Source organism: Lygodium microphyllum, chromosome 22 (genome assembly GCF_053477565.2).
Source record: "Lygodium microphyllum isolate KBCC chromosome 22, Lygodium_microphyllum_v1.1.10, whole genome shotgun sequence".
In the NCBI taxonomy this organism is placed as follows: Eukaryota; Viridiplantae; Streptophyta; class Polypodiopsida; order Schizaeales; family Lygodiaceae; genus Lygodium; species Lygodium microphyllum.
Window position 1 is genome coordinate 30435046 of NC_141156.1, and position 14714 is coordinate 30449759.

Here is a 14714-nt window from a genome sequence, read left to right on the forward strand (position 1 = left end):
CAATTTGTAAAGACATTAGTTATCTTATTCCGTAGAGCAAATATATGTTTATGGTATGTGTGTGCATGTAAAATTTTTGTATGTTGTTGTGAGAGTGAGAACTACTCCTCACTCTCAAGTTGGTTGTAATTGAGATTATCCTTGGAGAGACTTAGGTTGAGTTAAAATACATTCCTTTGGGGTGGATGAGGGGAGATGATACTTTGCCCATCTCCAACCCCCAAAATTTCTCCATTTCTTTCAAAGTGCTCATGGCTATAATTTTCTAAATAATTTTCATATTTAGCCTCAAGTATTTGTCCATCCTAATTTGTTGAATGATTAAGCCATGAAAATAAGTAAATATTATAATTGCGGGCATACTAAGTTGCTCAAAGGGGTTCACCCAAGGGGTGAATTTTGAAGCCTCCACAAATCCATCGTGCATAGAATCCGTCTAATTGGCTTGCTCGTCGCTGATTGACACAGTGTCTATTATGCGATGTATAGCCAGAGTCTTCATCATTAGCAAGGCCAATTTCCGAAGCTCATGCGGACACGCTAAAGCTTCATCCCAAGCTTCACCTCTCACCCTCGATCATGCACCCTCCATGGGATTGATCTTCGCTCCTTCACGTCATATTCCTTCCAAACGCCTGTCATCAGAGAAGGTGCACGAAAAAGTCTACCGGAGATAGCCTTCCGTTGTTCAGCCCTGGTCGCGGAAGTTTTCGATGCATGAATAGGTAGCACCAAAAGAGAGATTCATCCCCAACAAATAGATTGATGATAGCAACACAACTCCCATCATCGCTCTTCCACAAGATGCTCCATTTGAATACTTGCCTTCACTGCGAGCATTGTCCCCCCTTAGTCTCTCGAAGGACCACGAATATAGGCTTGCTTCTTCAGATCAACCCATGCAATGCTTGCTTCTTCGTGTCGATCTTCTGTTGCATCTTCGAGGGTTCTTGATTCTCCTCCTAATCCATGGCAACAGCCCTCTTCGGACATGACTGGGCGAAATTACCATTTTCCCTGCAATGATAGTAAGCATCAGGGAAAGCCAAAAAGCGAAGTTCAATGACAATTTCAAAGCCTTGAGGTCCAATGAGCTCTGGATACTCTGGGGGTTCATTTCCCTGGTCCTAGAGAATGCATGTGCGGCGTTCGGCCTGTAGCTTTCCCATACATTTCCCAGCAAACTTGTACTAGACCAAGGTGGCTTTTCCCTAATATGTGATGTTAAACCATCTAACAAACTTGTCCTCACTAGGACGACGACCAAAGAAGTAAAAAAACATATCTGGGTTGACAAGCTCAACGTACCTTTCTCTAACCCCTGTCAAGAGCAAAGGTGACAGACTTTGTGCACCCCTTTCCCAGACTTAGCAATGGTTGCCTTACACACTTCATTGTACCTGCTTTTGATTGGCTACAGCTGTCACGTCCACCTCAGGCATTTTGACTGCCTGAAGATTGTCCTTGGAAGATACATCACATATCAGTGTTCTAGTTTACCTCTCTGCATCACTCAGCTCACTTCTGAAGTGTTTCCTCCCCTGTTGGCTCACTCCAGCATGCATGCAGGTGAGCCATATCTAGCATTTATTGGGGGAGTAAATGGGTATTTATTGCCCATGCGTGAAGTTACTAACACTCGCAGCTCTCAGTCCCTTCCCACTCTGCTCCAGTCTATGCTTCCGGCTACTGCACTGAGTAAAAATCACTGTTGGTTGGTATCTGGCGTAGACAAAAATTGCTGGTTTCATCTACAATGCTGCCAGTACAGTTGCGCTCTCGTAAAATTTGTGCTTATAATCTTTATATGGATATGTTAAAGATGCAGTTCGATGTCCTCAAGCAAGGAATCTGAAAGGGACTGTTTCAGAAGCCAATCAATGAAGAAAATAAGTCAAACCCTGTAACCACAGGTGTGTGATTAGAAGCATACACAACAAGTTATTAACAAGACATTCATGCGTATACAAGTCCTATCTTCTCACAAACAACAAGAACCACACTGCCAGCTGCTGGCAAGTGTAACAAGCAAAGCTAAACATGGTTTGAAAATGCCACTAGCTATTGTCATGGAAATGGCAACCTTACACGCCACAAGCTAGTAGCTCACTGGCACCTTAATGCATATGCCAACATCTTTATTAAACTCTGTTCTTGAAGCAGAGCTCTGTGTATCTGTAAGTAAAAGATATTTTAGCTTTTTAGCCTGCAAGAATATTCATATAAATTTCTACAGCCCATGATCAATTTGTACATAATTAGAGAGTGGAAGATAATTCTGTTTTGTAAAGTGAAATGGAATACTGTTCTTTTGCTAGCTGTCATTCCAACGAGAAGTTCGCATAGCACTAGTTTGCCTGGTTCTCAACCTGTAGGGTAGTGTACGTGGCTCTGGCTGTGTAATAGAATCAAGATGTAGACCAAAACAGGCAATGAGAGGCTCAGCTCTGGCCTCATCAATGTACAGCCTTACAAACTGAGCCTCCGTGCTGTCCATCAGATCAAGTTTCTTATATCCAATTGTAGTCCCTCTCCCAATAGTAATCCACACCCCATCCTTCAGGGCATCTACATGGTACTGCATCACCCGCTGACCCATACTCACAGCCTCTTGCATCCTTGCCACATTAAAGGAGATCGGAATGCCCATATCAAACTCCAAATAGCCTGAGGTCTTGCCACTTTCAGGAGCCCAATAGGTGGACAAATCTTCAGTCAAAACTTGACTAGGTGCGAATTTGGGTCCCCAAAAACTATCAGCTGTTACTGAAGCATTACCAGCCAGGTTCACAGAAAAAATGGATTCAAGAGCCTGATTGAAACCATTGAGCACATCGACATCTTGCTCCGAAATAAGACCTGTGGTATTGGGAGGCACATTGAGCAAAAGCACACAGTTTCTCCCCACAGATTCATAGTAAATCTGAAGAAGTGAATTCACTGAGTCAGGCTGCTCAGTCTCATGCCAGAACCATCCAGGCCTAATTGATACATCACACTCTGCGGGGACCCAATCGACGCCATGCGGATCCCCTTGTTCTGAGTAACTGCAAGATCAAGGATCAACAAGCAACATCTACATAACTCCCAGATTCTTGGACCTCAATGAGTAATCAACAGGAAAACAATATGTGGAAGGGACAAAACTTGTACCTTGCATCTAACAGCCCTCCTATTGTTATGCTTGAACCATTCAGCATAGCCCAAGAAGTGGACCCTGCTTGCCCATCTTCATTGCCAACCCATCGAGCATCAGGGCCAGCATCTGAAAATATGATGGCCCCTGGTTGAAGCTGCCGAATGATGCTAAACCATCCTTCAAAGAAATACACCATGTCAGGGGCATCCTTTCCCTTGGCTCCATCCAGCCAGACCTCTGCAATAGGGCCATACCTGGCAAGAGTCAGTGCAAACAAACACATCAGGTTATTTAAAGAAGTTCTCAAGCAGCAAAGTTACTTACGATCCTTCTCAAGCAGCAAACCATTTCGCAACCAAATGACTAAAACAACACCACCACCAAGTTCCAACAAGGATAATTTCACTGCTCATTTAATGTTAGACACTGTACTAACATCCAATATGATGAAATATTGTTTTTGATTCTCTTGCTCCATCAAATATAAAGGCTATGCAGATCTTGTCGATTTATAAATACCTGGTCAGTGCACATCCAAAGCACAGTCCTACAACAAGAGGAAATTTAGCTACTGCACTTTGAAAGTTTGCTACTGTGATTTGGAAATCCAAGCTGGAGTTGTGTGAGACAAAAGATGCCAGCTACTAGCTCCTATTTGATTTGATCCCAACTGCTTTCGTCAACTAACTCTGCTGTTCGTGACTTCTTTGTTCTTCACCACAACCAGCTTGCATGCATTTTCACCTTCATTCATACTTGAAAAGCTTCTAACCAAATACTAATGTATCTGAGGTCAGATCCCCTTCTCCAATGTCTTAAGAAGGCATAAATATGATTAGGTTAATGCCTTCGTCTGGCTTATGCTTTAGACCGAATCATGGCATTGCTACTCTCCCTTTTTAAGAGAGGACTGAGATAATTTAATTCTGACCAGTCAATGTTTAGTTTGTAGAGACAGCCATGTCTGCATGGTGGTGTTGGTGGCACATGTGGCACTTGGCTCTGACATCAGATCACATTTCAGTCTCTTCACTTCTGCAGGTTGCATTGCTTGCAGGCGTCTAAAGGATTATTTGGCTTTCCGTCCATCCAACATGGGCATGGTTGTGTGTGTGCACGTGCGCGGCACACGCGCACGCATACATGCATGTGGTATGCCCTGGCCATTGTTAAAAAGTGGCCTTGACATCAGGCAATCATGGCCGAAGGAGTCCATTCACAAAAAAGAAGAATCAACCTACAGCACCTTCATATGACCAAGACTTCAGGAAGTGACATACCCGGTGAGAAGCTCTCTGAGTAAGGCCAAATAGAACTCATTGTACTCCAGGGTGTGGCCGTAGCTGCTCTCATGGCGATCCCAGGGTGACAGGTAGAGCCCTAGAGACAAGCCCTCCTCCTGTGCAGCCTGAGCGAGAGCCGCAACCACATCACCAGAACCATTTTCCCAAGGACTGCTAGCAACAGAGTAGTTGGTGTACTGAGAAGGCCAGAGGCAGAATCCGTCGTGGTGCTTGGCGGTGAGGATGATGCGAGAGAAGCCTGCACGCTTCGCAGTCCAAGCCCATTGCTGGGCGTCGAGGGCCGACGGGCCGAAGAGGGAAGGGTCGGCCTTGCCGGAGCCCCACTCCGAGTTGGTGAAGGTGTTCATGCCGAAGTGGAAGAACAGGGCGCGCTCGCCAGCCTGCCATGAGAGCTGCTTGGCCGAAGGAATCGGCAGCACAGGGAGAGGTGGCGCCACCACTGACCCCGCAGACGATGGCCATGGTGACAGCAGCAGCAACAGAGCCCAGAGCCCTGGCCAATGAGAGCCCAGGTTATGCATCCTCTCTCTGCTCGGCACCTTACCTGCAATCAGATTTAGAATTAGGATTTTTCCTCTGCTCAGACAGCCTCCTCAATACACAATCAGGATATATCAGAGCATGAATGATGCATCTCTTCTCAGGGCCCTTCTTCAGACAGTCTCGTCCATAGCCAACCCGGCTATGTCAGAGCCTGAATTATGAATTTTCTCTTCTCAGAGCCCTTCTTCCATAGCCAAGTTACAGCCAGAGCGTGCTTGTACTGGTCGGAATCGGGATTATGTACCGGGACAAGGTAGAATCGGGCATTGACCATTCGTCTGCTTCGGTAGTGCCAGCTTTGCCTCCTAGGCCTAGGGCATGATGTTCCATAGTTAGGAGTTCGTGTAGTTTATCTTCTAGACGACTGCGTTTGGCACTTGGGCACCCATTTGAGTTGTTGCTCAATTGTCTTGGGTGTCGCTCCTTTAGGTTGCAAGTGGTTTGTCTTGGCAAGTTGGGACAAGTTGCGACCCCCCTCCTTAGATGTTGCACTTGGTTCCTCTATTGGTGGCACTGTAGGCTATGATGAAACCGTGTTACCCTTACTAAAAGCTATCACTATCCAAAGATTGTCAATGGCAAGGTGAATGCACTGCAAGTCATAGTTGACATTGTAGTGTGCTTGTTTTTTGAATGCGCGCCCTAGCAATGATTCCTTACCAGTGGCCTTGGTGTTAGGCATCACATAGAAGATAATAAAACGGCTTTTAGTCTCAATAGAGATTCCTATTTTGCAATTTTCCAGTAGTAGTGAGTAGGACTACCACCCAAATGGGTTCAGTTTAGCATTAGTAGGCTACTGAAATTGCTGGGATTGACCAATATGGGCCCAACGGTTGTGTGTAAGAATATTAAAGCCAGCTTCCTTGTCAATAAGTGCATCAAAGATTTGTCTTCTAGGCAATCACTAATATGCGTAAGTAGGTAGGTGTAACTTCTTCCTCATCCTCTCTCTCAATCTACTCTTACTTTTATAGGTAGGTTCAACATTGGAGGCTCATGTGGTGGGTGCATTGGTGTTGGATAAAGCTCCTGGCCATCATGCAGAGTGGTATTGATAGCGGGATCCTACTCTTCAGCAACAGAGCAACAGCTAAGATGGTATGACTTTGTGGACTCATTGGCTACCTTAGTAGCCTGCTTATAATCTTCCTTGTCATTTAAGAATGACACATTAATGGTGGCTAGCACATGCATCCAATCTTGCTTGTCCTTGGGTCAAGGGATATACTTTGTTAGTGGCCCATAGGAATTGCTGACTTGTGAGTCTCCTTTCAACATAGCAGAGATGGCATCTAGGTCGACTAGAGTGGTCTTTCAAGTATCTATCTCAACTCTCATGGCCTCCAATCTATTGCTTAAAAATATAATAATGTTGCCCCAATCTTCTATCACTCGTGCATTTCACATCCAAGCTCAGCCTAACAAGATGTCGTAGTCCACTCCCTTCATGATTAATATGAAGTTCACTAAGAATTGGACTTCTGCTATCTTCAAAGGCTAGTGTTTTAGCACTCCAAATGGTCTGACCTTCATCCCATTAGCCAATGTGACATTAAACCTTGCAGTCTCCACAAGTGGGTTACCCCAAGCCTACAGGAGTGCATGGCTGAACACATTGACTCCAGCTCCCATATCTACAATGTCAAGAATCGCATGGTGGGGGACTTTGCTTGAGCTACTGCGCCAAACACACATTGTATACACAAGAGGAAGCTCACTCAAGAACACAAGAAGAGAAATGGAGGCCAAAACGTTTTCTTGTTGATTTTTTCTTCTTCTTCCACACACTATACAATGTACACAAAGTATAGATAAGATACAACATAAAGGAAAGTGGCCTTCTAAGTCAAACAGTGTATAACCAACTACACTAATCGATTGGCACTATATCTTTGCTAGTAGCTGTAGGTAGGTGTAACAACCTAAATATAATAAGTGATAAGTCAGTGGCCATGTGAGTGTCATAATGATCACCAACGTGCTAAGTATAGATGTGCGGACCCATCTAGCTAGGCGGTCTATCATCAATGTTCACACGTGTTGAGCTTGCCATCTCAACACTCCCCCTCAAGCTCAAATCTATCTCTGCAACTCCAAGTAAGATCTGAAACTTTTGAAGCTTCTCTGCACCGAATGCCTTTGTGAAAATGTCAGCTATCTGATCCTGTGTGCTGACATATACCAAGTCAATCTCTCCTGCAAGTATTTTCTCTCGCACAAAATGGTAGTGCACCTCAATGTGTTTTGTCCTAGCATGGAACACTGGATTCTTAGCTAAATGTATGCTGCTCATGTTATCACAATGAATGACAATTGGACCATCTCCCTGCACATCCAAATCATCTAATAACTTTTGCAGCCATACCATCTCACATGCTGCCATAGTAACACCTCTATACTTAGCCTCTGTACTCAATAAAGCAACTGTAGGTTGCTTTTTGCTGCTTCATGTAGCTGCTGCACTACAAGGGAAAACATGAATCCACTAGTAGATCTTCTGTCTGACATGCTACCAGCCCAATCTACATTTGTGTATCCAAAGACCTGTATGTCCTTACTTGCCTCATAAAAAATTCCATAATGTAAAGTAGACTTCACATACCTCAATATACATCTAACTGCATCCAAATGCGGCTTTCTAGGCATTTGCATAAACTGACTCACAAGGCCAACAGCACAGCTCAAGTTTGGCCTTATGATAGTCATGTAAATCAAACTCCCTACTATCCTCCTGAACATACTAGGGTTTTCTATCTCATCTCCAACATTAGCACTTAGCTTCACATTTTGCTCCAATGGTACTAAAAGAGGCTTACATGCTGTCATACCATACTTGGATAACATATCCAAGCCATACTGCCTTTGGGATAGCCATATACCATCATCACATCTGATCACCTCAATACCAAGAAAGTATAACAACTCACCCAAATCTTTCATTTCAAACTTCTTCTTCAAGAAGTCTTTAACTTCAGCAATCCCATTGTCACTATCACCTGTAATAATCAAGTCATCCACATAGATGACTATGATGACCAAACTTGCATCTCCCTTTCTCACATAAAGTGAGTGATCAGCATTAGAAATACAAAATCCAATATTGATAAAATACTCTCCAATCTTGTCAGACCAGGCTCTAGGTGCTTGCTTCAGCCCATAGAGCGCCTTCTTTAACCTGCACACATATGTGGGATGCTCTAAATTCTCATAACCTGCTGGCTGCGCCATATACACTTCTTCCTACAATTGACCATGCAATAAGGCATTCTTAACATCCATTTGCTGCAAGCTCCAACCTTTGGCTGCCAAGGTAATCACACATCTAACAGTTGTCATTCTAGCAATTGGATTGAATGTCTCTTCATAATCTATGTCATATATTTGAGCATAGCCTTTTGCAACCAACCTAGCTTTATACGTGCTAACTGAACCATCTCCATTATGCTTGACTTTGTAAACCCACTTACAGCCAATAGCTTTCTTACCCTTAGGTAAGGGTACCAAATCCTGTCTTATAGCCTTCTAATGCAGCCATCTCCTCATCCATTGCTACATCCCAATGAGCATGACCAACAGCATCCTCACAAAACAAGTGGGCTCAACATCCTCAACTAGTTTCACTATATAAGCATAATGGTGAGCTGCATAACCTTCAAAGCCAAATCTTTTAGCAAGGTATCTGACTCTACTAGATCTACGTACCACCGGATCACTCAATGGAGCCTTTACATTACTATGAGCTCTCTGTACACCTGGTGTCCTGACTGAAGGAATACCAAGCTCATTATCCAAACTCTCCAAACCACTAGAATCTCCATCAAGTTCCAAATGACTGGTAGATGCATCATTATCATCTAGCACTTTCTTCTTTCTTTTGTCCTTCCTTACAACACTTATAGATACACCTGAAGATGTAGGGCTACTCCTTAGTCTTCCAGACCAAGGGCTCACTATAGGTATAGTACCATATGATGTTTCTGGTACACTAAGACTCCGTGATTCTTGCTTTTCTTTCTACACATAGATGTCATGATCATTATCATAATCTAATACATCACTAGCAGGTGCATACCAGCTGCCCATCTCATCAAAGATAGCATCCCTGCTCACTCTAAACTCACCTGTGACAGGGTTATAACAACGATACCCTTTCTGCTCTAAAGAGTGTCCAATAAAAATAAATTTTTCTACCTTTGGATCAAGATTCTTCTATAGCTTATCTGGCACATGAACATATGTAACACATCCAAATGCCTTCAAGTGTGATGCATCGGGCTTCTTGCCAGTAAAGCTCTTTAGGAGTCATCCCATGAACTACAGTTGTGGGAGTTCTGTTCATAATGTAGACGACAGTATGGACAGCCTAAGAACAAAAATGTTTAGGCATATTCTTTTCAGCCATTAATGCCCCTACAACTTCTGCAATATGCCTATTTTTTCTTTCTTTGCAACCCCATTTTGTTGTGGGGTATACCTAACTACAAGTAAATTGCCTCTTTATCCCATGGGTCCTCAAAAAGCCAGTAAACTCATTAGAGAGGTACTCTCCCCCTCCATCCAATCTCAAGCACTTTACTTTTAATCATGTTTCTGTTTCAACAGCTGCCTTAAAAGATTTGAAGTGCTCAAACACATCACTCTTTTCCTTCATGAAGTATATCCATAACTTCCTTGAACAGTCATCAATAAATGTGACAAAGTACTTGCTACCACCAAGAGATACATTCTGTGTAGGCCCCCAAACATCTGTATGCACTACATCAAGTAATTTTCTACTCACTTCTCTTTCATGCGAGAAGGGTTGTCTTTCATGCTTACCAAACTCACATACTTCACAGACTTTATGCAATTTTACAATTCTAAAAGAAGGAAACCCTGTAACCAATCCTCTGGATTGCATTAATTTTAGCCTTTTCACATTTGCATGTCCAATACGTTTATGCCATATTTCAATATCTACAACTACTCCTTTTCCTTTAGCATACATAACAATATCCGCCAAATCTACTTCCTTTTTGTCATAAAAGAAAATACCTTGATATTTTTGTACTTTGGAATCACGCTAATTCCATACCTTGTAATTTCCAGCCCTTGTAAATTCAGCCCTTGCCTATGTAAATGTACCCTTAACTTTGGAGATGAGGAGTTAGGATAAAGAAGGCAAGAGGCTAAAGGAAGACATCTTTTGGCTCATTCACTAAATTGGCTGTTCATTTTTCTTGTTGTTAGCTTCCTTCTTGCTAGATGAAGCATCAGCCATGGTTGTCATGTATTTCTGGAACTCTCATCATTAATACATGGCAAGATGTATTGGTGCAATAGTTCTTTTTTTATTTTATGTCAATTTCAATCTTAGCTAGATTTCTTTTCCTGGTTGAATGCTTCATTACATTGGTATCAGAGCATTAGTTTAGATCCTGTCAGAAGTCATTTTCATACAATAGATTTAGTTGCAGTGACTAGGGAGTGAAAACTGTAGTTAAAATTCAGTCTCATAGGAGTTAGTTCTTCCATAACCATGGTCTGACAAGGAGATCTCTCACAAACCGTGACTAAGATGGGGAGGGGGGGGTTCTTGGCATGAACCAGTGGACAATGGTGGGCTTCAATCAATTTGGCAACTCGTGACCAAGTTTTGGACCAAAAATTGGGGTAAGTTGGACAAAACGAAGGTTACAAGACTTAGTTTGGTTCAAACTTGAGTTACTTTTCAAGAATAGGGGTTTCTTCCCTTTCCCTTCAAGCTTCCCTCAAGAATCCATGGCCAAAGGTTGAGCAAGATCTCTTGCTCGTAACTTCTATCATGCAAAAGGACTCCATAGCCTTCTTCTCCATCTCATGAACTTCAAGTAGAACAGTTTCTTGGCTTCATTAGCCTTCTTCTTCCTCTCTCCAACACGTGGACAACAGCATCATAAATTGTTCGAGCAGCATCCTCTTGCCTATTTTGTCAAATTTTTAAAAAATTCTTTTCATTCCATGCATTTCATGCTAATTTTTAGAGCCTAGCATTGAACTGCCATGTATATACCCACGAGGAAAAGTGGATGTCGGGTGAGTTGGTAGGACAAAAGAGAGGTGACCCTCCCCTACTAACAAGGACCCTAAAGGGGAGCACAAACTGGCTTGAGAGGGAAATTTGCACACCCCTCAAGTCTCGGATCCCATGCATTTAAAGTTCAAGTGTAGGTGCCACTCAAGGGAACAAGAATTCAATTTTTAGCATGGTATTTTTGACATTGGATTAGCATTGAGGTTTTGGGATAGGGTATACAAATAGGGTCCCATTAATCTTGTAGTCTACAGTGGATTATTCAACCATTTTGGTTATTGCAGAGGGTATTTTCAGCTTTGGCAGATAGCATATATAGGTTGCAGGAATTTCCAGACAACAACAGTAAACTATTTATAGAATTTTATATACTCAACTACTTTCAATAGTTGATAGTTCATTAGAAAGGGACTTCTCAAGCTTCAAGCAGAGCTAAAGAGCTTGTTATTCAGAGCACTAGAACTCAAGATATTTGAGTTTTTCTTCTACTGTATATACAGGATAGGAAGTTACTCATGGCAAGGAATAAGAAAAAGGATCCTATTTTGGAGACCATCAATGAAGAGTTGAGAGAATACCAACATGAGCATGAACATGAAACCCCTCAAGAAGCTATATGCCATAGGTATTATGAGAATGAAGAGGTTGATGTAAGTTCCACTCATTCTCTTATCAATCAACCAATGAATGGAGTTGAGATGTCCCATGCTTCCATGAACTCTAACAGCCTACAACAACTCTCAAATGATATTAAAGAGATGAAATTAGGCTTTGATGATATGAGGATGGGTATTGACAAGTTAGTGGCTATCTTTAGTGAAAAGATGTTGCCTATAGCTGGTCCCAATGTTCCAAACCCTCCTTTGGCTGAAGAGCAACCCAAACCCTCTACTCCAAAGGTGGTAGAACAATTTGAGATAAGGGAATCATTAAAGGCTAAATATTTTATATAGCCCACTTCATTTCAGCCTCAGCCCCATCAATCAAAGGCCTATTCTCAGCCACATGGGCAAGATCCGCATGATAAAGTTCAAACAAGCTCTAGGCATGAGGAGGACATCCACGGTTGCAATCCATTTTATAAACAATTCTATCCTCAACTAAATATTGGTAGGCATGAACAAGGGCATGTGAATTCAGCCCCAAACTCCTATGAACAACAACAACACAATCCTCATACTCAAGTTCAACCTAATAAGCCAAGCCCTTTATCCAATCATGGTTTGCCTCAACAAAACAATGGGCAGCAACCACCATTTAATACTCCTATGCATGGACAACATCAAGGGTACCACGGACAACCTTCTAACATGGGTAACACTCATTTTCAGCCTCAAGGACATTATTTCCAGCCACAAGGTTATGGTATGCAGTATGGACAACAAACCCCATATGCACAAGGAACTTGGAATAATGAATTCCCTAGGCAAGGCTCATTTGGTAACTCTTTTGGACAGCAATACCATAATAGGTAGCCACCTCAATATGAGAGAGAGTATAAAGAGAAAATTATCATCTTGAATTTCAAAGGAGAGAATCCTTCACCCACGGAGTTGGAGGAGTGGTTTGACAAATTTGAGATGTACTTTTCCCTTTATCCAAGGCCCGAAAATGTCAAAGTGAAGTTTGCAGCCCTTCATTTAGAAGGCTATGCACATACTTGGTAGAGATATATGACAAAAATTGGGCATGACTTCTTATCTTGGGAAGCACTAAAGAATGCTATGATTGAATTCTTCATCTCTCCCCTTGAAAAAGAGCACTTGGAAAAGAAATGGTACGCCCTTGAGCAATGTGGTCTCTCGGTTAGAGAGTATTCAAATCAGTTTTTAAACCTCTCAATGTATGCTCATGGAGTCTCTGATAGTGCCAAATTGAACAAGTATATATTTGGTTTGGAGTCTACTTTATCATCCGAAGTTCTAGCCATGAAGCCTACATCTTTGCAAGCTGCCATTCAATTGGCTGAGCGTTATGGGCAGAAATACAAGATCCATTATCACAAACAAGGATACAACACAGCAAGCTAGTCTTCTGCAATCTTTCACAACAATACACCAAGCAATCTTTTTCATGGATTGCTCAATAGTACATGTAATATGCAACCTGTTTGCAGATAAACCTTATGTTTGCTTCCTGCAAACACCTCAAAAAATTACACATTCAAAATCTGTAACCTATGTATCCACTTTCGGTCAATACAGCTGAAATCATAGTGTACCCTAAAACTATTGTCCGCAACCTTGTGGCTCTAAAACAAGGCTTCAATCGGATTTAGATGCCCAAAACCACAGCAATCTGAGATTTTCACTCTACCCTACTTCCGGTGCCTCCACATGCACTATCCAAGAGAGAGAGTGGAAGAATTGTTTACCCGTTGCTTGCTCGCTCGAACCTTGCTTCTTCTCCTTCACTTTAGCCTTCAAAATCAGCCTCTCTCAGTGTTGCAGCTCTGATACCATGTCAAGAATCGCGTGGTTGGGGACTTTGCTTGAGCTACTGCGCCAAACACACACTGTATACACAAGAGGAAGCTCACTCAAGAACACAAGAAGAGAGATGGAGGCCAAAACGTTTTCTTGCTGATTTTTTATTCTTCTTCCACACACCACACTATACAATATACACAAAGTATAGATAAGATACAACATAAAGGAAAGTTGCCTTCTAAGTTAAATAGTGCATAACCGACTACACTAATTGACTGGCACTATATCTTTGCCAGTTGTAGGTAGGTGTAACAACCTAAATATAATAAGTGATAAGTCAGTGGCCATGTGAGTGTCATAATGACTACCAACGTGGTAAGTGTAGATGTGTGGACTCATCTAGCTAGGTGGTCCATCATTAATGTTTGCACGTGTTGAGCTTGCCATCTCAACATACAATTCCCTTTATTATAGCATCTCCTAATGTATTGATAGGCAAGACTGTGTGCATCTCTATGCCTTCACAAAAGGCATTCATATGCAAAGACTTAGGCATTGAATAGAAGATTAAGCTTGGTATGTACGTTATTGCATCATGGTCAGGAAAATTGATCACTCCAAGCTCCTCATGTCATTTGACCCATTGCTTCAACCCTTGCCATAGCATCAAGTTCTGCAACTCTCCCAAAGGTAGAGTCATAGGGGTTGATATCAACATTGTAAGCAAGTTTCCAACTGCCTATTTTTTGTTAGGCTCTACACTCTTTTGTGAATGATCTTGGACAATCTACCCACCTATGACGTCTATGCGGTGTTACGTGGGGTGCAGATGTGTCTCTTGATTTGAATTGAGTAGGCAAGACTAGTGTGCTCACACTAGAGACTCATAGATCTCATCTTCGATAATGGGTTCCACATCCTTTAAGTGCACTTGGGCTTCTCTCACCCACTCCTTGACCTTATCCACTACTTCTAATTGGTGCCTCGGATTGGAATATTCTCCAAACTTGGCACTTTCCTTTTCTCTTGTCTTAGGAGTAGATGTCTTGACTTCTACATTCGTGACTTACTTCCCCTTTGGTAACATGGTGGCACTATCTATCTTAAGCGTAATCTTCATCTCAGCCTTTTTTTTTCTTCTTCTATGGCTTTTCTTCCCTATTGAAGCTGCATCAAGGTTGCTAGGTCTAGGTAATAAAATATTGGCTTGCTTTGCCTATGCTTGGGTCATGACATTCAGCAAA

The 14714-nt window shown here is 42.2% G+C and overlaps 1 protein-coding gene across 1 annotated transcript; it reads right to left on the reverse strand.

Annotated features, from left to right (window-relative positions):
• Positions 1-2182: 2182 nt before the first annotated feature.
• Positions 2183-5368, reverse strand: LOC148016999 (putative alpha-L-fucosidase 1). Its single transcript, XM_087662652.1, has 4 exons — positions 5231-5368; positions 4420-4987; positions 3154-3393; positions 2183-3047 (listed from the first exon to the last, which is right to left on the reverse strand). The coding sequence occupies exons 2-4, from the start codon at positions 4962-4964 to the stop codon at positions 2315-2317; spliced, it is 1518 nt and encodes a 505-aa protein (XP_087518778.1). The 5' UTR covers positions 4965-4987; positions 5231-5368; the 3' UTR covers positions 2183-2314.
• Positions 5369-14714: the final 9346 nt, after the last annotated feature.

Coding starts and splice junctions, on each gene's coding strand:
- LOC148016999 (XM_087662652.1), bottom strand. CDS start 4,964: ATGCATAACCTGGGCTCTCATTGGCCAGGGCTCTGGGCTCTGTTGCTG. Junction 3,394..4,419: donor CTCAGAGAGCTTCTCACCGG/GTATGTCACTTC, acceptor GACTCTTGCCAG/GTATGGCCCTATTGCAGAGG. Junction 3,048..3,153: donor GGAGGGCTGTTAGATGCAAG/GTACAAGTTTTG, acceptor TTGATCTTGCAG/TTACTCAGAACAAGGGGATC.